Here is a 20,607-nt window from a genome sequence, read left to right on the forward strand (position 1 = left end):
GATTTTTGCATAATTGACACCTCTTCAAACATCTTGGAATAAAACTATAATCCGCAACACGTGCCACTTAAATTTTACATGCATCGGATTCAGTATTAAATTACCTTTCCAGGGATGTGCACCAATAGGTGCGCATTTGGAAGGAACTCCCAGCAGAACGCTTCAAAGATGGAGGATATTTTTGCAATATTCAAGAAAATAATACGACTTTTGCATAATTGACACTTTTCTAAACATTTTCGAATAGAACTATTATCGGTGTAACATACAAGGTTTTCCTACCGCGCCATTGAGGCAACCTCTTGCGGTCGCTAGGTTTTTTGTTGAGGCAGGACCTATCGCCAGTAGCCCTATTCTACCTGCCTGGAGTGAATCTGACAGAACAATGACGACATCCATAGATATGTGACAACTAATTGTGTCAGGATTTACATTAAACTAGATGTTGTCAAGGTTGTATGCAAGTGTACTTTCTACCAATGATCCCACATCGCTCTCATTTGCACAGCATTCACCTGCTAAACTACAATCGACAATTAGCGCAACTTGTACAAACATTGCATGTGACATCACAAAGCCACAACAATACCAGGGAGCCACAGATTTGTAACCACGACAACAATACAAGATTTGTGACCACGAAACATCATACAGAGTATGATGAAAAATTGCCCTTGATTAATGATGTAACAAAAGCAAACGTGGTTCCAAATTCTTATTAGCAACAATGATTTTAGCTAATTAATTATGTGAAAACAGATAAAAATTAATATGAGAAATAGCTCGCGGCATCCCAGAGTAGGCTGTTGTAAATGGCACTCAGGTTGAGAACCACTAAATTAGACAATGGAGAATTAGTTGGAGCGAAGTTTTTTGGTAGATCTGTAGGCTATTCATAACAGTGGGTTAAGTTTGGTGCAAAAATAGTAATTCTCGAAATAAGTTAGTTAATCAGCACAATTGCTAAATTGGTGAATAATAACATATTTCGAGAATTACTATTTTTACACCAAACTTAACTCGCTGTTGTTACATGGAACCCTTATTGTTTAAAAGTTGAGTACATAGGCTAGGCCTACCTCTTAAAAGTTTCAATTTGCATAGCCTAACAACCAAAGGCTACTAAAACGTGTAAATGTTGATAAACAAGTTTGCCGATCTAAAATGCAGAACTAAGTCTGTGACGCGATAAAGACACAAATAATAATGATAACTAGACATGTTGGCGTAACATGGTGACTACAGAAATTGAGAGCAGAAGACAACGCTTTCAGATTAGTTTACTGAATTATCATTAACATCAGTTAAATGCAAAAATAGTAAATGTTTTTAACTCATGTGTCACAAATAGTCTCCTCACCACTCTTGTTTGAAATTTCTATAATTGTGTTTGTGTCTATTCACGCTTTGTATCGTTTACGCTTTTAGTTTGTACGTAAAAATACATGTATCCGCAATCTTGTATTGATTTTACCATATCACTGTATGAAACCGATCGAACTAATTTGTCATCAAATTTCCAAACCGCATTGTATTTTTCGATGCAATAGCAGATATAATGGCCATTCTCCTTTTCCTCACCTAAATGTGCAATGACACTTACGAGTTTATAGTTATAATCAAGCCCGTGTGCATCTTTAAGAGTTAAATTTTTGTCTGCTTTGAAAGAGGTGTCAATTATGCAAAAATCGTATTATTTTAATGTTTATTGTAAATATATCCTCCATCTTTGAAGCGTTCTGCTAGGAGTTCCTTCCATATGCGCACCTATTGGTGCACATCCCTGGAAAGGTAATTTAATACTGAATCCGATGCATGTAAAATTTAAGTGGCACGTGTTGCGGATTATAGTTTTATTCCAAGATGTTTGAGTAGTGTCTATTATGCAAAAATCGTATTATTTTAATGTTTATCGTAAATATATCCTCCATCTTTGAAGCGTTCTGCTAGGAGTTCCTTCCATATGCGCACCTATTGGTGCACATCCCTGGAAAGGTAATTTAATACTGAATCCGATGCATGTAAAATTTAAGTGGCACGTGTTGCGGATTATAGTTTTATTCCAAGATGTTTGAAGAGGTGTCTATTATGCAAAAATCATATTATTTTAATGTTTATCGTAAATATATCCTCCATCTTTGAAGCGTTCTGCTAGGAGTTCCTTCCATATGCGCACCTATTGGTGCATATCCCTGGAAAGGTAATTTAATACTGAATCTGATGCATGTAAAATTTAAGTGGCACGTGTTGCGGATTATAGTTTTATTCCAAGATGTTTGAAGAGGTGTCAATTATGCAAAAATCGTATTATTTTAATGTTTATCGTAAATATATCCTCCATCTTTGAAGCGTGCTGCTAGGAGTTCCTTCCATATGCGCACCTATTGGTGCACATCCCTGGAAAGGTAATTTAATACTGAATCCGATGCATGTAAAATTTAAGTGGCACGTGTTGCGGATTATAGTTTTATTCCAAGATGTTTGAAGAGGTGTCAATTATGCAAAAATCGTATTATTTTAATGTTTATCGTAAATCTATCCTCCATCTTTGAAGCGTTCTGCTAGGAGTTCCTTCCATATGCGCACCTATTGGTGCACATCCCTGGAAAGGTAATTTAATACTGAATCCGATGCATGTAAAATTTAAGTAGCACGTGTTGCGGATTATAGTTTTATTCCAAGATGTTTGAAGAGGTGTCTATTATGCAAAAATCATATTATTTTAATGTTTGTCGTAAATATATCCTCCATCTTTGAAGCATTCTGCTAGGAGTTCCTTCCATATGCGCACCTATTGGTGCATATCCCTGGAAAGGTAATTTAATACTGAATCTGATGCATGTAAAATTTAAGTGGCACGTGTTGCGGATTATAGTTTTATTCCAAGATGTTTGAAGAGGTGTCAATTATGCAAAAATCGTATTATTTTAATGTTTATCGTAAATATATCCTCCATCTTTGAAGCGTTCTGCTAGGAGTTCCTTCCATATGCGCACCTATTGGTGCACATCCCTGGAAAGGTAATTTAATACTGAATCCGATGCATGTAAAATTTAAGTGGCACGTGTTGCGGATTATAGTTTTATTCCAAGATGTTTGAAGAGGTGTCAATTATGCAAAAATCGTATTATTTTAATGTTTATCGTAAATCTATCCTCCATCTTTGAAGCGTTCTGCTAGGAGTTCCTTCCATATGCGCACCTATTGGTGCACATCCCTGGAAAGGTAATTTAATACTGAATCCGATGCATGTAAAATTCAAGTAGCACGTGTTGCGGATTATAGTTTTATTCCAAGATGTTTGAAGAGGTGTCTATTATGCAAAAATCGTATTATTTTAATGTTTATTGTAAATCTATCCTCCATCTTTGAAGCGTTCTGCTAGGAGTTCCTTCCATATGCGCACCTATTGGTGCACAACCCTGGAAAGGTAATTTAATACTGAATCCGATGCATGTAAAATTTAAGTGGCACGTGTTGCGGATTATAGTTTTATTCCAAGATGTTTGAAGAGGTGTCAATTATGCAAAAATCGTATTATTTTAATGTTTATCGTAAATATATCCTCCATCTTTGAAGCGTTCTGCTAGGAGTTCCTTCCATATGCGCACCTATTGGTGCACATCCCTGGAAAGGTAATGTAATACTGAATCCGATGCATGTAAAATTTAAGTGGCACGTGTTGCGGATTATGGTTTTATTCCAAGATGTTTGAAGAGGTGTCAATTATGCAAAAATCGTATTATTTTAATGTTTATCGTAAATCTATCCTCCATCTTTGAAGCGTTCTGCTAGGAGTTCCTTCCATATGCGCACCTATTGGTGCACATCCCTGGAAAGGTAATTTAATACTGAATCCGATGCATGTAAAATTTAAGTAGCACGTGTTGCGGATTATAGTTTTATTCCAAGATGTTTGAAGAGGTGTCTATTATGCAAAAATCATATTATTTTAATGTTTATCGTAAATATATCCTCCATCTTTGAAGCGTTCTGCTAGGAGTTCCTTCCATATGCGCACCTATTGGTGCATATCCCTGGAAAGGTAATTTAATACTGAATCTGATGCATGTAAAATTTAAGTGGCACGTGTTGCGGATTATAGTTTTATTCCAAGATGTTTGAAGAGGTGTCAATTATGCAAAAATCGTATTATTTTAATGTTTATCGTAAATATATCCTCCATCTTTGAAGCGTTCTGCTAGGAGTTCCTTCCATATGCGCACCTATTGGTGCACATCCCTGGAAAGGTAATTTAATACTGAATCCGATGCATGTAAAATTTAAGTGGCACGTGTTGCGGATCATAGTTTTATTTAAGATATTTCGAATGTATGTCTGGTCGCATTTTATGCCTCGCACTTATTCACGGATAACTTTTTTAGTCGGAAAGCGGAAAAACTATTCTGCCAGAATGACGGTGGTGAATTTTTCATTTGATGTTTATGCTTTTTATTCTGACACAGTGTTGCCAAAGTCAGTCTCTGCCAGGAAATTATCTCATGGCTGGCGTAAATTACTCTATCGCAACTTCATTTCATCAACATTTTTCAAAAAATAAAATTTTTCTACGCTAAACGTAATGTTTAAAAATCAAAATCTATCCGATTTTTGAGCAGCCTGTCCGCCTATTTTTTAATGACAAAAAGATTTAATTGATTGCATTAAAGTGTTGCCAGACGATAAAAACTAAATTTTCCAAAACCGTTTGGAAAATTTTCCAATTGGAACTTTATTTTATCAACACTTCCTCACGGAAAATTGGTGGACAGCACTTCTGTCAACTTGAAGGTTATCACAAAAAAATATCTAAAATGGTCTTCACTTCACCTATTTTTTGCCTATTTTTTCATGAATTAAAAAAAATCTTTGACTTTTCAAACGCACGTCTAACCAAGTTTCAAGTAGGCTACAGGTCTCTTGTTTGTTTCAACTTGCCACAGCCTCGAAATTTCTTTTGTTTCCAATTTTTGTCGCCAACAACCATTATTTTTTGCAATTTTCACGTTGCACTGGTCAACAAAAATTTGATTAAATTTATTATTCAGAGATACAATTTAACCATATGATTTAACATTTTTCGGTGCTGATTTCAAATCTGCGCTCGTTTTTTACTCTAGTCTAGCACATCAGATTTTGAAAACATTTGCATTTAATATTGCAAGTATTTTTACGTATTTTGCGTATTTAATCATATAAAAATACATTTCTAAAATGCAACTGGTAGGCTATTTACAATGCATTGTGAAAGCCACTTTGTGTTTGAAATCACAATTATCACTATTATGTTAAATTGCGTCGCATTTCCGTCGCTATAGGTCAAATTTAAACAACAAAAATTTAAATATTTTTAAAGCCTGATGTGCTGGAGAAAAAATAAGGACATTTTCGGAATTAAGGTCTAAAATCTTTCAAAAATCATCGAATTGGGTCTCTGATAAAAACTATTGCCACACTGTTTCTGGCAAATAAACGATTGATTGCTGTTGACCAGTGTCATCAGAACAAGATTTATTATTTGGCAGAGCTGTTATCTAAAGTTATCAATTTGAATTTTGGTTGTCAAGATTTATTTCATAGGCTACATGTGCTCGTGCTCGTAAAGTTGAACATTATCAAAAGTGCATTCAGCTGTTATCAGTTTCGTTTTGCATGTCAAGTTGTTCGAAAAAGAACTGCTACTAACCTACTACATTCGTTGTAATTGTAGCCTACACGTTGTCACCAATCTACAATTCAATTCAATTCAATTTATTTTTCTTTGTCAGAATGCAAAAGAAATGATATTGAGAAAAAGAAATACAGTAACAAAACTAACAAAAGGAAAAGGTGGCAAAACCTTAATGGTTTAAGACGTGCGTGAAAGGATCTAATATTGCGGTATATGCATCAATAAATATAGTCAAGCACGGCCACCAAACCTGATACTTTAAAATAAGTTGATGAATTAGTTAAGAATCAGTCGCCTCCTCGTTCCTGGAACAACTGGAGCGCCAATTCTTAAAGCAATGAGAACACGACTGAACCCAACATCACAAAAACAAACTAATATACACAGTTACACACACATATTGAAATTACATAACGGACTATCAAAACAAGGACTATTTACAGATTTCATACAGAAATAAAGTGTTCGCAGCAACGATATTAAGTAGCCTATATATTGTAGAACAAATACATAATATGGCAGCTCATTATCAAGATAAAATAGTTAAAAAAGCTTTGTTTTTTAAATTAATTTCCTGCGCATGTAAGAGCATAACAAGCATGATGATATAGCAGCGTGTTTTTGGTATTTCTAATAAGAGTTGAATCATCTTTGATAGCGTCAGTGAGGGATGGAGTGTGTTTGGTATCGCTAATGAGAGGTGGAGACTCTTTGGTAGCGCCGATGAAGGATGTAGTGTCTGAGTTGTTTCATGCATCTTTTCCAAACCAACCTAAATAATAATCTTACGAAAAGTCAAGCGATCCTCTGAACGAACATAATAGCTTATAATAATCAGGGGAGTAGTTAGATGCAAGCTGGTAGTAACTTAGTGATATATTCTTATCTGGCAAATATTAAATTATGCAATACGGTATAGTAGCTTATTCATGGAAGAGTAAAGATAGTAATCATCATCCTTATCCGGTCGGGTGTAATATATAAGATATACGTATAGTAAGATATGTTAATGTATAATATAGTAATATATGATATGTAGGATAAATTTACAAAAGTGGCATTTGGAAAGGCATGCTATACCAGGATATGGTGCAACAATCAATAATACAGTCAGATAATTAAAGAGTTACAGCATAGGTTGTTAGAGGTTAATTTTCAAAACACAAGTGCTTTTTCAGGTTACTGCAAAATATTGAAAAGGTTTCAATTTCAGTGATGGTTTTCGGGAGATGGTTCCACACTTTAACTCCACTAAACTGAATGGATTGTTGAGTCAAGCTTTTGGAGAAGTAGGGGAGGAAAAAGTGATTGTTGCTTCTGGTTGATATTGAGTGCAAATTGTTATTAAGTTGAAATAGAGAATTAAAGCATTGGGGTAAGTGATTGTGTTTGAGTTTGAACATAAATTTTGCAGTTTCTATTGTGTATAGTTCGTCAATTGTGAAGAAATTATGGGATTCAGAGTGATTTGATTCATGTTTTGCAATCATTTTTATAAATTTGTCGCAAATCTTTTGAAGCTTTTTTAAAACAGTTACATGACCATGCTTCCATACACTTATGCAATACCGGAGATTGCTTTCAATTAAGGAATGGTAAAGGCAAATCAAATTGTTGGTGTTTAGGTAGGGCTTAACCTTGCAGATAACTCCAAAGTTTTTGCGAAGTTTTTGCAGTAAAGATAGCATGTGGGGTTTCCATGACAAGTCTTCGCTCAGCAAAATGCCCAGAAAACTAATAGTGTTGACACGTTCAATGGGTTGATTGCATATAGATAGTGTGTAAGAGAGGTTTGAAAGTTTATTTGTATTATTGAATAACATGTATTTTGTTTTTTTTACATTTAGTGATAACTTATTTGCTGCTAACCAATTTGTTACTCCTGTCATTTCCTCATTCGCCATTTCGAAAAGTTTATCATAATTTTTACTGCAAAAGAATAAATTGGTATCGTCAGCAAACATTATAGATTCAGAGTGTACTAAACATCTCGAAAAATCATTAACATAGATTAAAAATAATAGTGGTCCAAGGATCGATCCTTGTGGTACTCCATAACATATTTCTCTTTTAGCAGACATTGAGTGAGATACTTCTACAACTTGAAATCTGTTTTGTAAGTAACTTCTGAACCAGTCATGGGCTATACCCCTAATACCAAAATAGTAAAGTTTGTTTAGCAGAATGTGGTGATCGATAGTATCAAATGCTTTGGACAGGTCCAAAAATATACCTAGTGTTGTTTCTTTTCTTTCAATTGCATTTGAAATTTTATCAACAAGATGTAATGCTGCATGACTTGTTGAGTGATTTTGTCTGAAACCAAACTGCTGACCATAGAAGAAGTTATTGCCTTCTAGAAAATTGTATATTCTATTGTACATTATTTTCTCAAGTACTTTTGAAATTGATGGTAATAAACTGATAGGTCGATAATTACTGCAGTCTTCTGCTTTCCCTTTTTTAAATACAGGTATTACTTTAGATGTTTTGAATGATGATATGAATTTGCCATTGGTTAAGGATAGGTTAAATATATGTGCAAGTGCAGTAAGTATATTGTCTGGGGAAGCTTTTATAATTTTTGTTGGTATTTCATCAATGCCACAACTTAGTTTGGATTGAAAGGAAGAGAGAATTTGCTTAATTTCAAGAGTGGTGGTGGGCTGTAAAAAAATTGATTTACTAATAGGATTGGAAAGGTATTCTGAAAATTGTGAAGTTTTGTTTGGGATTTTATCAACTAGCTTTGAGGCAATTGAAGAAAAATATTCATTAAAGTAGTCAGCTTTATCTTTGTTGTGAGTTAAGATTTTATCTCCAGCAGCCAGACGGGACCATTTGTTGCACTTGCTTCTCCCTAATAGCTGATTTAAAACACTCCAGGTGCTTTTAAGATCATTTTTGTGTTTTAACAGAGCAATTTTGAAATGATTTTTCTTTTTGAGTTTCAGTGATCTAACATAAAAGTTTCTCAGAGCATTGTACCGGGATTTATTTATTTCAGATGATTTTCTAATGTACTTTTTATATGCAAGTTGTTTTTTTCTATGAAGTTCACAGAGTTCAGCATCATACCAACATTGGGTTTTCGTGTGTTTTACTGATTTGACAGGAAAACTATTTTTAAATAATTCGGAGTAATTGTTAAAAAACCTATTGTAAGCTGCATCAGTGTTAGTTTCTTCCATTATATTTTTAGTGTTAAACTCTGATAGTCTTTTAACAAAATTACAGATGTTTGTGTTACTAAAGCACCTTTTCTCTTTGAGGTGGGAAAATTCTTGAATTAAACCTAATTGAGAGCATTGTATTACAGGCAGATGGTCAGCAATGCAGTCAACTATTATACCAGCATTTGTTTTGGCATTATAGACATTTGTCCATATGTGATCAATAGCTGTGGAACTGGATGAAGTAATTCTAGTTGGTTTAGTTATCAATGGATGGAAGCTGTATTCAAACATTGCATCAACATAGTTACTAGTGTGACAGTTGTTATGGTCTAATAGATTGTAATTAAAATCGCCCATAATAAAACATTGTGCATTTGATTTTGATATTGTTTTTATAGTTAGAAGGAGTGTCTGTAGAAAATCAGAGTTTACAGCACAAAGTGATTGAGGGGATCTATAAATAGTACCACAAGTTAACTTTTTTTTGTTCACGAATAAATCAACAAAAAGAGATTCAAACTTTTTTTCTTTCATAATAGTTAAGTCATTTCTTACAGAGAACATAAGATTATCTTTAATGTACAGTGCTACTCCTCCGCCCTTCTGTTTGCATCTGCTGTTTGCAAGAAAAACATACCCTGCTAGGGAGGTAAATTCACCAATCTGATTTATTTTTAGCCATGTTTCATTGATGGATATAATATGTGGTTTAATTTTCATGGAGGTTAAAAGTGCTTGAAGTTTAGAGAAATTGTTTGGGTTGGATAGAGATCTAATGTTTAGATGCATAGTTATCAGGGATTCATTTATTTGCATATTTGCTAATAATGAGCTTGCTTCAGTTGAACTGATATACACATCATTGACTTCAAAATATAGATCTGATTCATCATTACTGGCAATTTCATTTGCATTTTTAGATGAAAAAAGCTTGTTAAGTACTGAAGGTTCATTGCTGAGGGGTTGAGGGGCTGTGTGTATGAACAGTTCTGAGAAATTAGTATCATCACAGTTTAAAAAGGGTAAAGAGTTTTGCAGACAATTTCTGCATAAGTAAGAATGATCAAGTTTTTTACATGTACCAGTGGGTATTCTTATATTACTGGTAGTGCATTTAAAGTGATAAGAAAAGCCACACATGCTGCAAAATGTGGATTTCTGGTTGCTGCGAACAACCTTATTACATATGTTACATTTAGGTTTAAGCATAACAAATAAGGAATAAGGACTTACCTGTATAGCTGTGAAAAAACATACCAAACTAAATGCAGAAAATGTAGCCTACTGGTTTAGTGCTGAAAGCACTATAATTGTGTTATTGTTATTTTGGGAATAAATGGATCAAAAGGACAATAATAAAATATACTAATGTCAGTTGAAAGAAAACATATTTTTCTAATTGTCAGACTTGTAGTCCATGTACTAATTTGCGACCGTTTATCTTCAGGGACCTTTAGACATTTTATTTGTTAACTTAAACAGCTCCAAATTTTTTCTGTCAAGTTATTTTTAGTTGCAAAATCTTTGCAAATTTTGAAGTGGACACCATTGCAGCGATGGTAGCAAATGGTAGCAACTAGGTTACAAGGACAGTATCAGTCAGTTTGTTTTTATTTCTGATCAACACAACGACAAACCAGCCTATATAGGCCTATGCCAAACATAGCAGAGGTCTAGAAAAAGATAGAAGCGACAAAATTATAACGTGTATGATATCAAAGCAGGATAATCAAGCTTAAACTATTGCACGATCGCAACACCTTAGTAGAATTAAAAAATAAAAAAACGAAGAAAAAAGAACAAGTGATTTTTTTTAATTTATAGCCTATGAGTAAAAAAATAAAATAAAAACAAGACAAAATAGGCAGTTGCCATGTAGTAGAACGATCTTGGTGCGTTATCAAAAGGCGGATAAATCGTTTGAATAACTTGCCACTTAACGTGCCACTTATGACAGAAGATTGAACAGAACTTTTCATAGGTTTTTGCACAAGTTGATTATTTCAGGCATAGCTTATATCACATGTTTCAGCAAACCCCATGGGCAGGGTTTGTGTGAGCACAGGTCAGGTTTAGGCTACTTGAAACATAGGCTACGTCGATTTTTTTTATATATAGGCTAGCCTACAGCATTCAAATATGTCTGTCATATCGATGTCAGCTCCAAAAGTGTTGAATGTCGATGCATATATTATGGATTGAAGTCATTACGTTACAAGATATTTTCCAACAAGCTCGAACTTTGGTTCAAAGCGTAGAAATCAGAAAAACCGTTTTCACACATCTGCTTTGAACCCAATCAAAGTAACGTGGCTGGTAGATGCTATTGTTATTAACCGCTAAGAGGCAGTAATGTTTAACAAGTATGTTTGGGGAGTTAAAAAAACAGCAATGTTTTAAGTAACTCGGTGTTTCGATAAACCCCGGTCTTTCTTATGTTAATGCCTTTTTTGCTGGGCACGCAAAACAGCATGGCGGGTCGCATGCAGTCTGCCGGCGCTACTTGGTGACCCCTGTAGCCCGTGGCCAACTAAGTTTAAAACAGCTTAAACATTTTAAATTTATTTGGATTCTTAATATAAAAAAAATTGTACTGTAGCTGTAGGCCAAAGCCTATGTAACTTGTTACGCCAGTAGAGTGCCACTTTGAGTGCTACTTTGCGTGGAGTAGGCCTAAAGCACTACTTTGAACACTTTTTGCATTTTTCCTCGTTTTTCACACTTTTTGAATTGAATGCCTCAATAATAAAATACTGATAATAAAATCTACTATTGTTTTTCGACACAAAATTATCAATAGTCTTGATGTTGTTTCGAATTGAATGTGTTTGCAAATTAGACTAGCCTACATTTCATTTCAATCAAAAACTTTGCATCGAACACGGAACACCTTAGCTGCATGGCTGAGATTTGCAACATAATTTGATCTGGTTCGACTTTCGGGGTGTAGGCTATACGCTTGAGCCAGGGGCGGATTTAGCTGATGGGAGGCCTGAGCACTTTAGATCGGGGGCACCCCGTGCAGAAATTTTTTCACGCCAGAGGCGCGAAAAGCCACCTCTACGTCTACAGTAGCATTGAACCAGCACTGAGCTGCACAGCATTTTGCAGAAACTTCAAAGACTGAAAATAAATAACACAAAATCAATTTTTTCCACGTCGGGGGGGCCTTTAAAAGGTGGGCCCGGGGCACCTGCACCCTCTGCCTCTCCTAAATCCGGGCCTGGCTTGAGCAACGCATTTTCAAAGACTGCTGTCCATTTAGCGGCACCTTTTAGTCACAGTAGATGGAATAATTTACAGACAATAACACTTTAGCAAGTGGAAAACTATTGTTAAGTAAAAAAAAAACTGTGGAACAATTGTATGAACAAGCGCAGCAGAGGGATTACAATGACAATGTTAGCAAAAATGGCACAAAATTCTTCAAGCTACGTGGTTTACTCTTTTTTGTTTGCTTCTATATAAAAATGCCATTGTCATTATTGCAAAGTTTGAGATATAAGCAGAACTTTTAAAAACGAGTTTTATGTCACTCATTATTATTATAATGTAAACTTAGTTGCTGTGTGCTAAAGAATTTCTGAAGCAGTTTCAACTAGCCTACTTCTCAAATAGTCATCTATGCCTGAGAAAGCTTTCTGTGAATGACACGGTAGTTTTGGTAGTTTGCCTTAGCCTGCTTGTGCTGGAGCCTAAAGACTTAAACATCAGCCTACTACAATTAGCCTACCAGTAGGCTATTTGTAAATAGAAACGCTAATTTTCCTGCTAGCACTGCATTCAACCCCTTCAAAATTTTTCACAAACATGAATTTTAATTTTTGATGAAATATTTTTTCATGGAATCCAGGTGGAAAATTATTGGGTTATGTGGATAACTTGTGGTCCTCTGATTGGCGACGTTAGTATTATGAATATACTGCATCCATAAATACCAGACTAAATCCCTGACTGCAACACCCGTGGGATGTTGATACGACACAATAAACAAAATAAACTGGTGCAAGTACAAATCGTTTTGCATATTTAATTAATATACAATAGCTATTCACAAAACTACAGAATAATAGAGTTTTGCAACCTTTCTATACACCACAGAGAAATCATTTCTAGTTGTTTGTACATTGTTTTTTACGTAGGAACGCACCCGGTTATAGCCCATATAAGGTTTGCATAACTTGTGGCTTATTTCACAACGCACTTGCTTTAGTTTTTGTTCACTGAAGTTTAAAGTACAGTAGGCTACTGGCGCAGTAAAAGCAGCACCATATATTCCATTGCGTATGCACCACGTACCTGCGTCTAACCCAGTGTTTCTCAACCTTTTTTGGCCCAACGCCCCTTCATGAACTGGCAAAATTTTAGCGCCCCCCAACAAAAACGATTAATTACGAAAAGCGAATATAAAACAAATAATACTACAAAAAGTGCTCAATGCCAAGCAAAAACTAAGCAGAGCGAATTACATCAAATATAGGCTACTTACCAGTCTCCACAACAGGCTGTAAGGGTTTTAGAGACTAGTAACTATATTTGATGAAAAGCAAATATATATTTGCGAGCACGAAAACAGTAGGCTATAGGCCTACTGGTAGTCAATGTGAACCTTGGGCTTGGTGAGAAAGTGCCAGTTTCTTCACATCCGGTGTAAAGCCAGTGGGAAACATTCGAAGACCACCTTTTATGGATACGTCAAGTGGGTTTCGCTGTTTGGTATGTAGCAAAACTACACAGCTGAATCCTTTTTCCACCAAGTACGAGGTAGGAAATGCTGCCACGAAGATACGAGCTCTTTGACGAAATCGTTACGCTGGGCGGTACATACGTTAAACCAGAATGCCCCTAATAATCAAAACGCCCACCGGGGGGCGGTACCGCCCCCGTTGAGAACCACTGGTTTAACCTATAGCTTAAATGTAAGGCACCTGCAGCTAATAAGGCCCGCTAATTTTCAAACCTCAATATTTTTCTAAATACTGCATAATTTTGAACGAAACTTGGAATGAGGATACTTTGGGTCTATCTAAACAACATATCTATGAAACAAGTTTCTAAGTTAAAGGGGTTGTAAAATATTAAAAAAATAAAAAAAAATCTCAAGCGGGCCTTATTAGATGCACGTATTGTGAATAAGGCCGGTTTGAATTAGCACCAAAAGTGATGGAAAAGGTGTATTTTCACAATACCAACACCACAAAACAAATTCTAATCGGCAACACAGGCACATAACTAATAATTAAATACACAGAGACAACTATTCCCTCCCCCGCCCCATGCTCCATTTTTTAAAAAGCGACATGGTGTTTTTAGATATGGTAGGGATACTAAAGTATTTTGATTCTGAAATTATGATATTTCCATTGCAATAACAAATTGGATTAATGGTGTAACAAGAATTGTTTAGGTCATTCAAGTCTTTAACCCCCATTTTCTTAACCAGGGGTGCACAACGTTACCCCAGGGGCCTATGGGCCTCATTATCAAAATTAGCCTAGTCTGATCATCATTATCAGTCTTGCTTTAATTAGAAAAAAAGTTCAAATTTATTGGTTTTACTGCATCAGCATGCACATATCTTTCACATAAAATGCCAAAAACGGAAGTCAAAGCGGTTTGTTAACTGCAGAACAGTCTAAAATATGTGAAAATTAATAAAACCACTCAATTTTAGCCCCCCCAAACTTCAACTTTCCGTAACTCAAAAAGTTCTCAACTTTAGGCTGTGAAACTTTACCAGTTAGTTTCAATTCACCATAGCACCAATCAGAGCTTCCAATCTTGTTTAAAAGATTTGTAACAACGGAGATCCAGGGGGTGGGCCTTATTACTGGCCGGGCCTTATTAGCTGCAGGTGCCTTAGACTTTTATCACAATCATGTTTGGTGTGCGTAAGAAAACCTTAGAAAACATGTAGGCCTACAGAAGTAACAAAATTATTCGTCTTCAAAAGCAGGATTGTCTAAAGACTTTTTCTTTTCTTCGACTGGTTTTTCTTTGACTGGGGTAGGGTGCTTAGTTGTTGATATACAGCTTCTAGCCATATGAGCTCTCAAACAATACAAACTAAACAATATTACGTGAAAAAGCGGAACAGCTACAAAGATCACCAATGCACAAAGGCCAGCCGTTAATCCAGGGTTGTTAGCCCAATCTAAGACCCCATAAACAGATGAATTAAATTTTGCTCCATGCAAGATCAATGTGAATATCCCATATATCAAGGCCGTAGTTACTGCATGGTAAATATGCAAAATTCTTACTGGGATTTTGTTCACAAATAAATCCAAGGTCATCACCACTAAGTTTAAAGCGTGGCTGTTGATTCCTGTGAAAGGGAAATATGTTACAGTTCGAGCCAAAATACTCCAGTACAGAACCGTAATACACAACGCAAAATCAAACGCCACAGCATGTAAGATCCACACGACAATATGGAACCATCGCAACTCTGAAACACAGAAAACTAATTAGCGAAAGAACAAAGCTTTGAAAATATAGTGCTTTATATTTGTAATAATATAGTGATCTGTGTAAGTAATTTATTGCTTACATACTGTAACTTACATCGACCTATATATAATCTGCACAGTAGGCTGCACAAAATGCATCTATTTCGATTTCCAAGAAGGACCTATAGTTAAAATTAATTTTATAAAAAGTATTTTTTATTAATGTATTCTCGGACATTTGTAAAATCTTCCTTAGTCTCCCAATTGGTCTATTTTATTCTGCAGCGCTTTGTAGTAGCCTATCTATTTTATAGTGCCTTAGTCTACTTTTTACATAGAAAAGACTTTCTTAGATTATTACCAGTTTCTTCTCTGTCTGTTGCATCCGTTGATGAAAGATTTGGAACGTGGCTAGATATTGTGCTTATTCTTGGTAGTGGCCTGGATGTTGGCTTATGATACACTCCGTATGAAGCTACTGCAAACGAGCAGAGGAGATATAACAGATTAGTGACCACTCCCCAATTAGTAAGAAAAATCCACCACTGGTAGCGCTGTTCTCCCGCAAGTACAACTGAAGCTATGAACATCGAAAACCAATAAGCGAGAAGAACAAATTTGACCGCCCAGAACACCCATCGACAATCCGTCCACTAAAAAAAAAAAAACAGAATGTTTGGATAATTACATGTTGTCTGCTATTGGGATTACCAATGCCCCCAACAAGATGAGACAGTAATGGCGTATCACAGAAACCAACAATATATTTCTTGTACAGCTACCAACGCGTTTAAGTTGCAAAAATATGTTTTAGTATTTTAGTAAGTAACTTGATAGAGAAAAGCATGACATAAGTAGTAAAATTGGTGAACACACTGCAAGTCCACAAAATAAAAAAAACAAAAACATCTTGATTTGCTGAATTCACTATTTCATCCTCAAAACTTTTCTTTCTACTATTCTTGAAGTTTTTCTCTTCAACGTACAATGTTTTCTACCAATCAGACCACGTGGTGTCGTATACGAATATTGATCAATGACTAACTCAGTGATTCTCAACCTTTTTGACCCACGGACTATTTTCAAGCTCGCCTATATATCCGCGGACTCAAGCTATATATTAACGATAAATAGGTTTTTTGATTTCTATCCAAGAGAGTTTAATACGGTATGAACGAAAAAAGCAAGCACTGTTTTTCACTCAACACATACTCAATGAGAGCCTTGTCCTTGAACTTGCTTGACAAGTTTATCGAATTCCGGAATTATGGTTGTCCGTGCACATCTGATGTCATCTGAAAGACTAGGCTCCATCGACTGCACATTTGCCCAAAATTGAGTCAAAGAAGCCTTTTTAAACTTGTCTTTCCACATCTGTCGGCTTTGCAATTCAAGCAAATGTTCAGCAATGCAGTCCATATCTGAATGAAGTTCTAGCGCTGACACCTGAAAAGGATTCCGAACCCAATTAAAGATCCTGCAATAATCGTTGGAAGGAAATATAACGATCCAATTCAGAAAGAAATGTGTTGAGGTGCTCAAGAAAGATGGGAAGAATGACGCCCAAATTGATATCTTTCTCTTCCACAAATAAGTTCAATCCTGGGAAAGCAGCTAACCTCCCACTTTTCATTCGATGCATCCACAGCTTTATTTTACGTTTGAATGCATCAATACTTTCCAAAACGTCAAAAAATAGTTTCTCTTTTCCTTGCATAGAACCATTCAGTTGGTTTACATGGCTGAAAACATCGGCCAAAAATAGCAACTTTGCAATCCATTCATCATCACGAAAGCGATCAGCAAGTTCATGATTTTGCTCTTTTAAAAAAGCATTGGTTTCCTCTTTAAGAGTAGCCACTCTCTCAAGCACCTTTCCTCGTGACAACCAACGAACAGTTGAATGGAACATAAGCCCACTGAGTTCCGCTCCCATTTCGTCACACAAAGCACGAAATGCGAGTGTTCAAAGGACGAGATTTAATATACTTTACCACAGATACAACCTCTTTGAAACCTATGGCAACATTTTCTTGTATTTTCTTTGTTGCCAAATTTTCTCTGTGGAGAAGACAATGAACAACCGAAATGTTATTGTTTTTCTTTTTTACAAAACTCATGAAACCTTTCTTACTTCCCATCATGGCTGGAGCACCATCAGCACAAACAGACATGCAATTAGACCACTCAAGCTGATGTTCTTCAAAGAAGTAATCCACTTTCTTGAATATTTCTTCTTCTGTGGTATTTTTAGCAAGTGGACGGCAAAACAGAAACTGCTCAACGAAATCATTTGTGTCAAAATATCGCACAAACACCATGAGCTGTGCATCACTTCCGATATCGGTTGTCTCATCCAGTTGCAAACTAAATCTTTCACAGCATCTTATGGCGCGATTGTTTGTTGCAGAACATTTCTTGAGATTTCTTCGATACGCCGCTTCATGGTATCGTTTGACAAAGGAACCATTTCCAGTTTGTTAGCAACAGCATCACTACACATTATCCTGGCCATTTCAACAGATGCTGGTTTAATCAAATTTTCTCCAACTGTGTGAGGTGCTTTTGCACAAGCGATTTTCCATGCAACCGCAAAAGAAGCACGCACTGCATGACTGTAAGAATATACTATTCCTCCCCAAGCAGTTGGGCGATCAATGCGACTTTGCTTCACCTGATGCTCTTTTTCTTTAAATACTTCAAGAGATTTGTTAACAAAATTTCCATGGTTTGATTCTAGGTGCCGACGAAGTTTCGTGTCCTTTAAAGAGCTGTGAGCTTTACGTTTTATTTGTAATACAATATGAACTGACTACTAGCAAAAGCAACTGTGCTCGCGGACTCATCCAGGCCCTTCCGCGGACTCATTTGAGTCCGCGGACTCGGGGTTGAGAAACACTGGACTAACTCAATCAATGCAAAGCCAAAGGTGCCTGGCTGTTTCAAAATTTACAACGAATTCATACATATGAACGAGCATGCTTATAAATATGCAGCAAGTGAGTATTTTAACAATCAATTAGGCCAGGGGTCACCAAACTACGTACCGCGGGCCGGAACCGGCCCGCGAACTGATTTCATCCGGCCCGCCATGTGCTGCGGAAATAACAGCTGCATTACAACTGTTAAGGAAAAAAGTTACCAAACTTTTTGTCTGCTTTTTGTAAAAGACTGGCGTTGCTGTTTATCATTAGGCCACCATAAATGGGGACAGCCCAGGCTAAATGTGGAAATATGTAATGTTTTTTTCAAGAGCACGATGCCCTGTCTACTGTATCACAGCAGGGATAACTTTTCCAGCAACCTTTCGATTTTCATCACAACTTTGCTATTCCACCGCTGATTTTGTTATTTATTGTGCTCAATTCAAGTCAATGGAGATTCTAAATAGTTGTATATCTTTTCTCAATTTGCATCCGGCCCACAGCTGTTAATCTCGCAGGACTCCGGCCCTCAGAGAAAAAAGTTTGGTGACCCCTGAATTAGGCTATACATAGGCTACGGTCTTACGCTTGACTATGCAAGTGAGTAAGGTATGACTTGTGAGGAGTGCACAAGTAGCATTGATCGCAACGGAAACGCAACTGATGTGTCAATACTTGACTTGCCGGGAATGACGGCAGTGTCGTATCTACAAAGAAAATTTTTGGGGGGCAAAAGCAACAACTGTTGGCGGGGAGCAAATGATTTTTTAATGTTTGAAATAAAGAGTTTGTTTAAAAATTTAGGTTTTAAATATAGACAAACATTTATAGGACGTCATTCAACATATAACACAATGTCATGAATAACATTAATAACTAAACCTTGGCTTGTAATAGTATTAAGAAACATATTTTTTGAGGGGCAAGATAAAATTTAGGGAGGGCGATTGCTCTCCCAAGCAGGGCAAAATTCCTGCAAAATTCCATTTGGCTACTCACGCTTAAAAAAGTTTTTTCGAGTAATCATTCAATCGGCTTGTTGTATATTTGGGATTATTTTTATGCCTGAACAGGTTAGTAGCATTTAAAAAAAATTTTTTAACTCAAGTTTTTTCCCATTGAGACAAACACCATTTAAGCACTACGTCAGCGAGAATAGATGTGGTAAGATCGAGAGAATGTGTGGAACTTTGAACCGAATACGGTGGAAGAACTAGTCTGCATGTATGACCGTAAAATAGGATTAAGCTAGCGTAAAGTCCATAAAAAACTATATACTTAGTTGAACATCAAAATATTTGGATTCAATTTATTTTATAATTAACTTCACAATTTGTTTAGCGTTTCATGAGTGTTTCATAAAATACCTTTCGCTTTCTCATGCTTTGAAAACTGTTACAAATTTGGAAACGTGGCACCATTTAAATTTTACTGGAACAAGTAGGCTTTTGTAGCCTAAGTAGTTGTAGCCTACTATTTACATACAGTACATGCATCTTTCAAACCAAACAAATGTGTTCTACATGTATGTTGTAAACCATGAAAAGTTATGTCATCTTTTCCTGTAATTGATAGTTGGCGTACAGCGTATGTTGTAGTTGGAGAGCTGGACTAATTTCATTTTCATGCGGTGATGACAGAAGTTCAAAGCTAAAATGATATCATCATCATCATCAACTGGTCATGCCACTTCCGGTTAATGTCCTTCACATGTGTTTCCACACCATTTTATTTTTCGCCGTTTATGATGTGATTGAAACATCATTGGAGTAAATGAATTCAATGAGCAAACGTTAAAGCTTACAAACTATGAAGGGTGATGTCAATCAAGTAACTTAATTATCTTACCTGTGATTGATAGAATCTTTCCGGTGGGCAATCATGGAAACCGAAGTGTTTTATTTGGAATTCCTTTCCACACGCTCGACTTAATTTTCCACACATTTTCCTACTTTTTTTTTCTGTTCACGACATCAAAAAAACCTTTACATTTAACAAGCACATTCTGAAATGAAGTTCTAGGGCTCCATGTGGAATGGTGAAACCGACATTCAGTTACGTGAAAAAGCTAGTTTTAAAGTAATTAAAAATCAATCCAGTTGTATAAAGGGGCATGCTGCTGTACCGTTGACAAGAAAGTTGGAGGACAAAGGGTTAAGCTAAACTGGTGCCCAGGATGACGTTGGGGGGCTTGGAATCTGTCCAAGGGCTGGAAACTGGAAGAGAACGCAACGTAGCCTATTCTTTAGAGTATTATGATATAAGGCGATTACATCTATTCTTATATTTTCTGAAAAGACTTTTTTTAAATATTTTCTTTTGCTGTTGTTCTCAATTTCTATCTCGTAGATCGAAAATTTTTAGAGTCGTTTTAAGAGGAGGGG

General features: G+C 36.0%; 1 protein-coding gene across 1 annotated transcript; it reads right to left on the reverse strand.

The window, feature by feature from the left end:
* Positions 1-12,718: 12,718 nt before the first annotated feature.
* LOC145765101 (protein rolling stone-like) lies at positions 12,719-20,204 on the reverse strand. The gene is made up of 3 exons (XM_082576854.1): positions 20,072-20,204; positions 15,661-15,952; positions 12,719-15,298 (listed from the first exon to the last, which is right to left on the reverse strand). Exons 1-3 carry the CDS (start codon positions 20,165-20,167, stop codon positions 14,784-14,786), a joined length of 903 nt encoding a protein of 300 aa, XP_082432980.1. The 5' UTR covers positions 20,168-20,204; the 3' UTR covers positions 12,719-14,783.
* Positions 20,205-20,607: the final 403 nt, after the last annotated feature.

Source organism: Aplidium turbinatum, chromosome 2 (genome assembly GCF_918807975.1).
Source record: "Aplidium turbinatum chromosome 2, kaAplTurb1.1, whole genome shotgun sequence".
NCBI classification, from domain to species: domain Eukaryota; kingdom Metazoa; phylum Chordata; class Ascidiacea; order Aplousobranchia; family Polyclinidae; genus Aplidium; species Aplidium turbinatum.

What these genes read in the sequence shown, in the direction of transcription:
- LOC145765101 (XM_082576854.1), bottom strand. Translation starts at nt 20,167, where the DNA reads ATGTGTGGAAAATTAAGTCGAGCGTGTGGAAAGGAATTCCAAATAAAA. An exon ending in AAAGATTCTATCAATCACAG is followed by an intron (nt 15,953 to 20,071) that starts GTAAGATAATTA and finishes TTTTTTTTTTAG; the next exon opens with TGGACGGATTGTCGATGGGT. An exon ending in AACAGACAGAGAAGAAACTG is followed by an intron (nt 15,299 to 15,660) that starts GTAATAATCTAA and finishes TCTGTGTTTCAG; the next exon opens with AGTTGCGATGGTTCCATATT.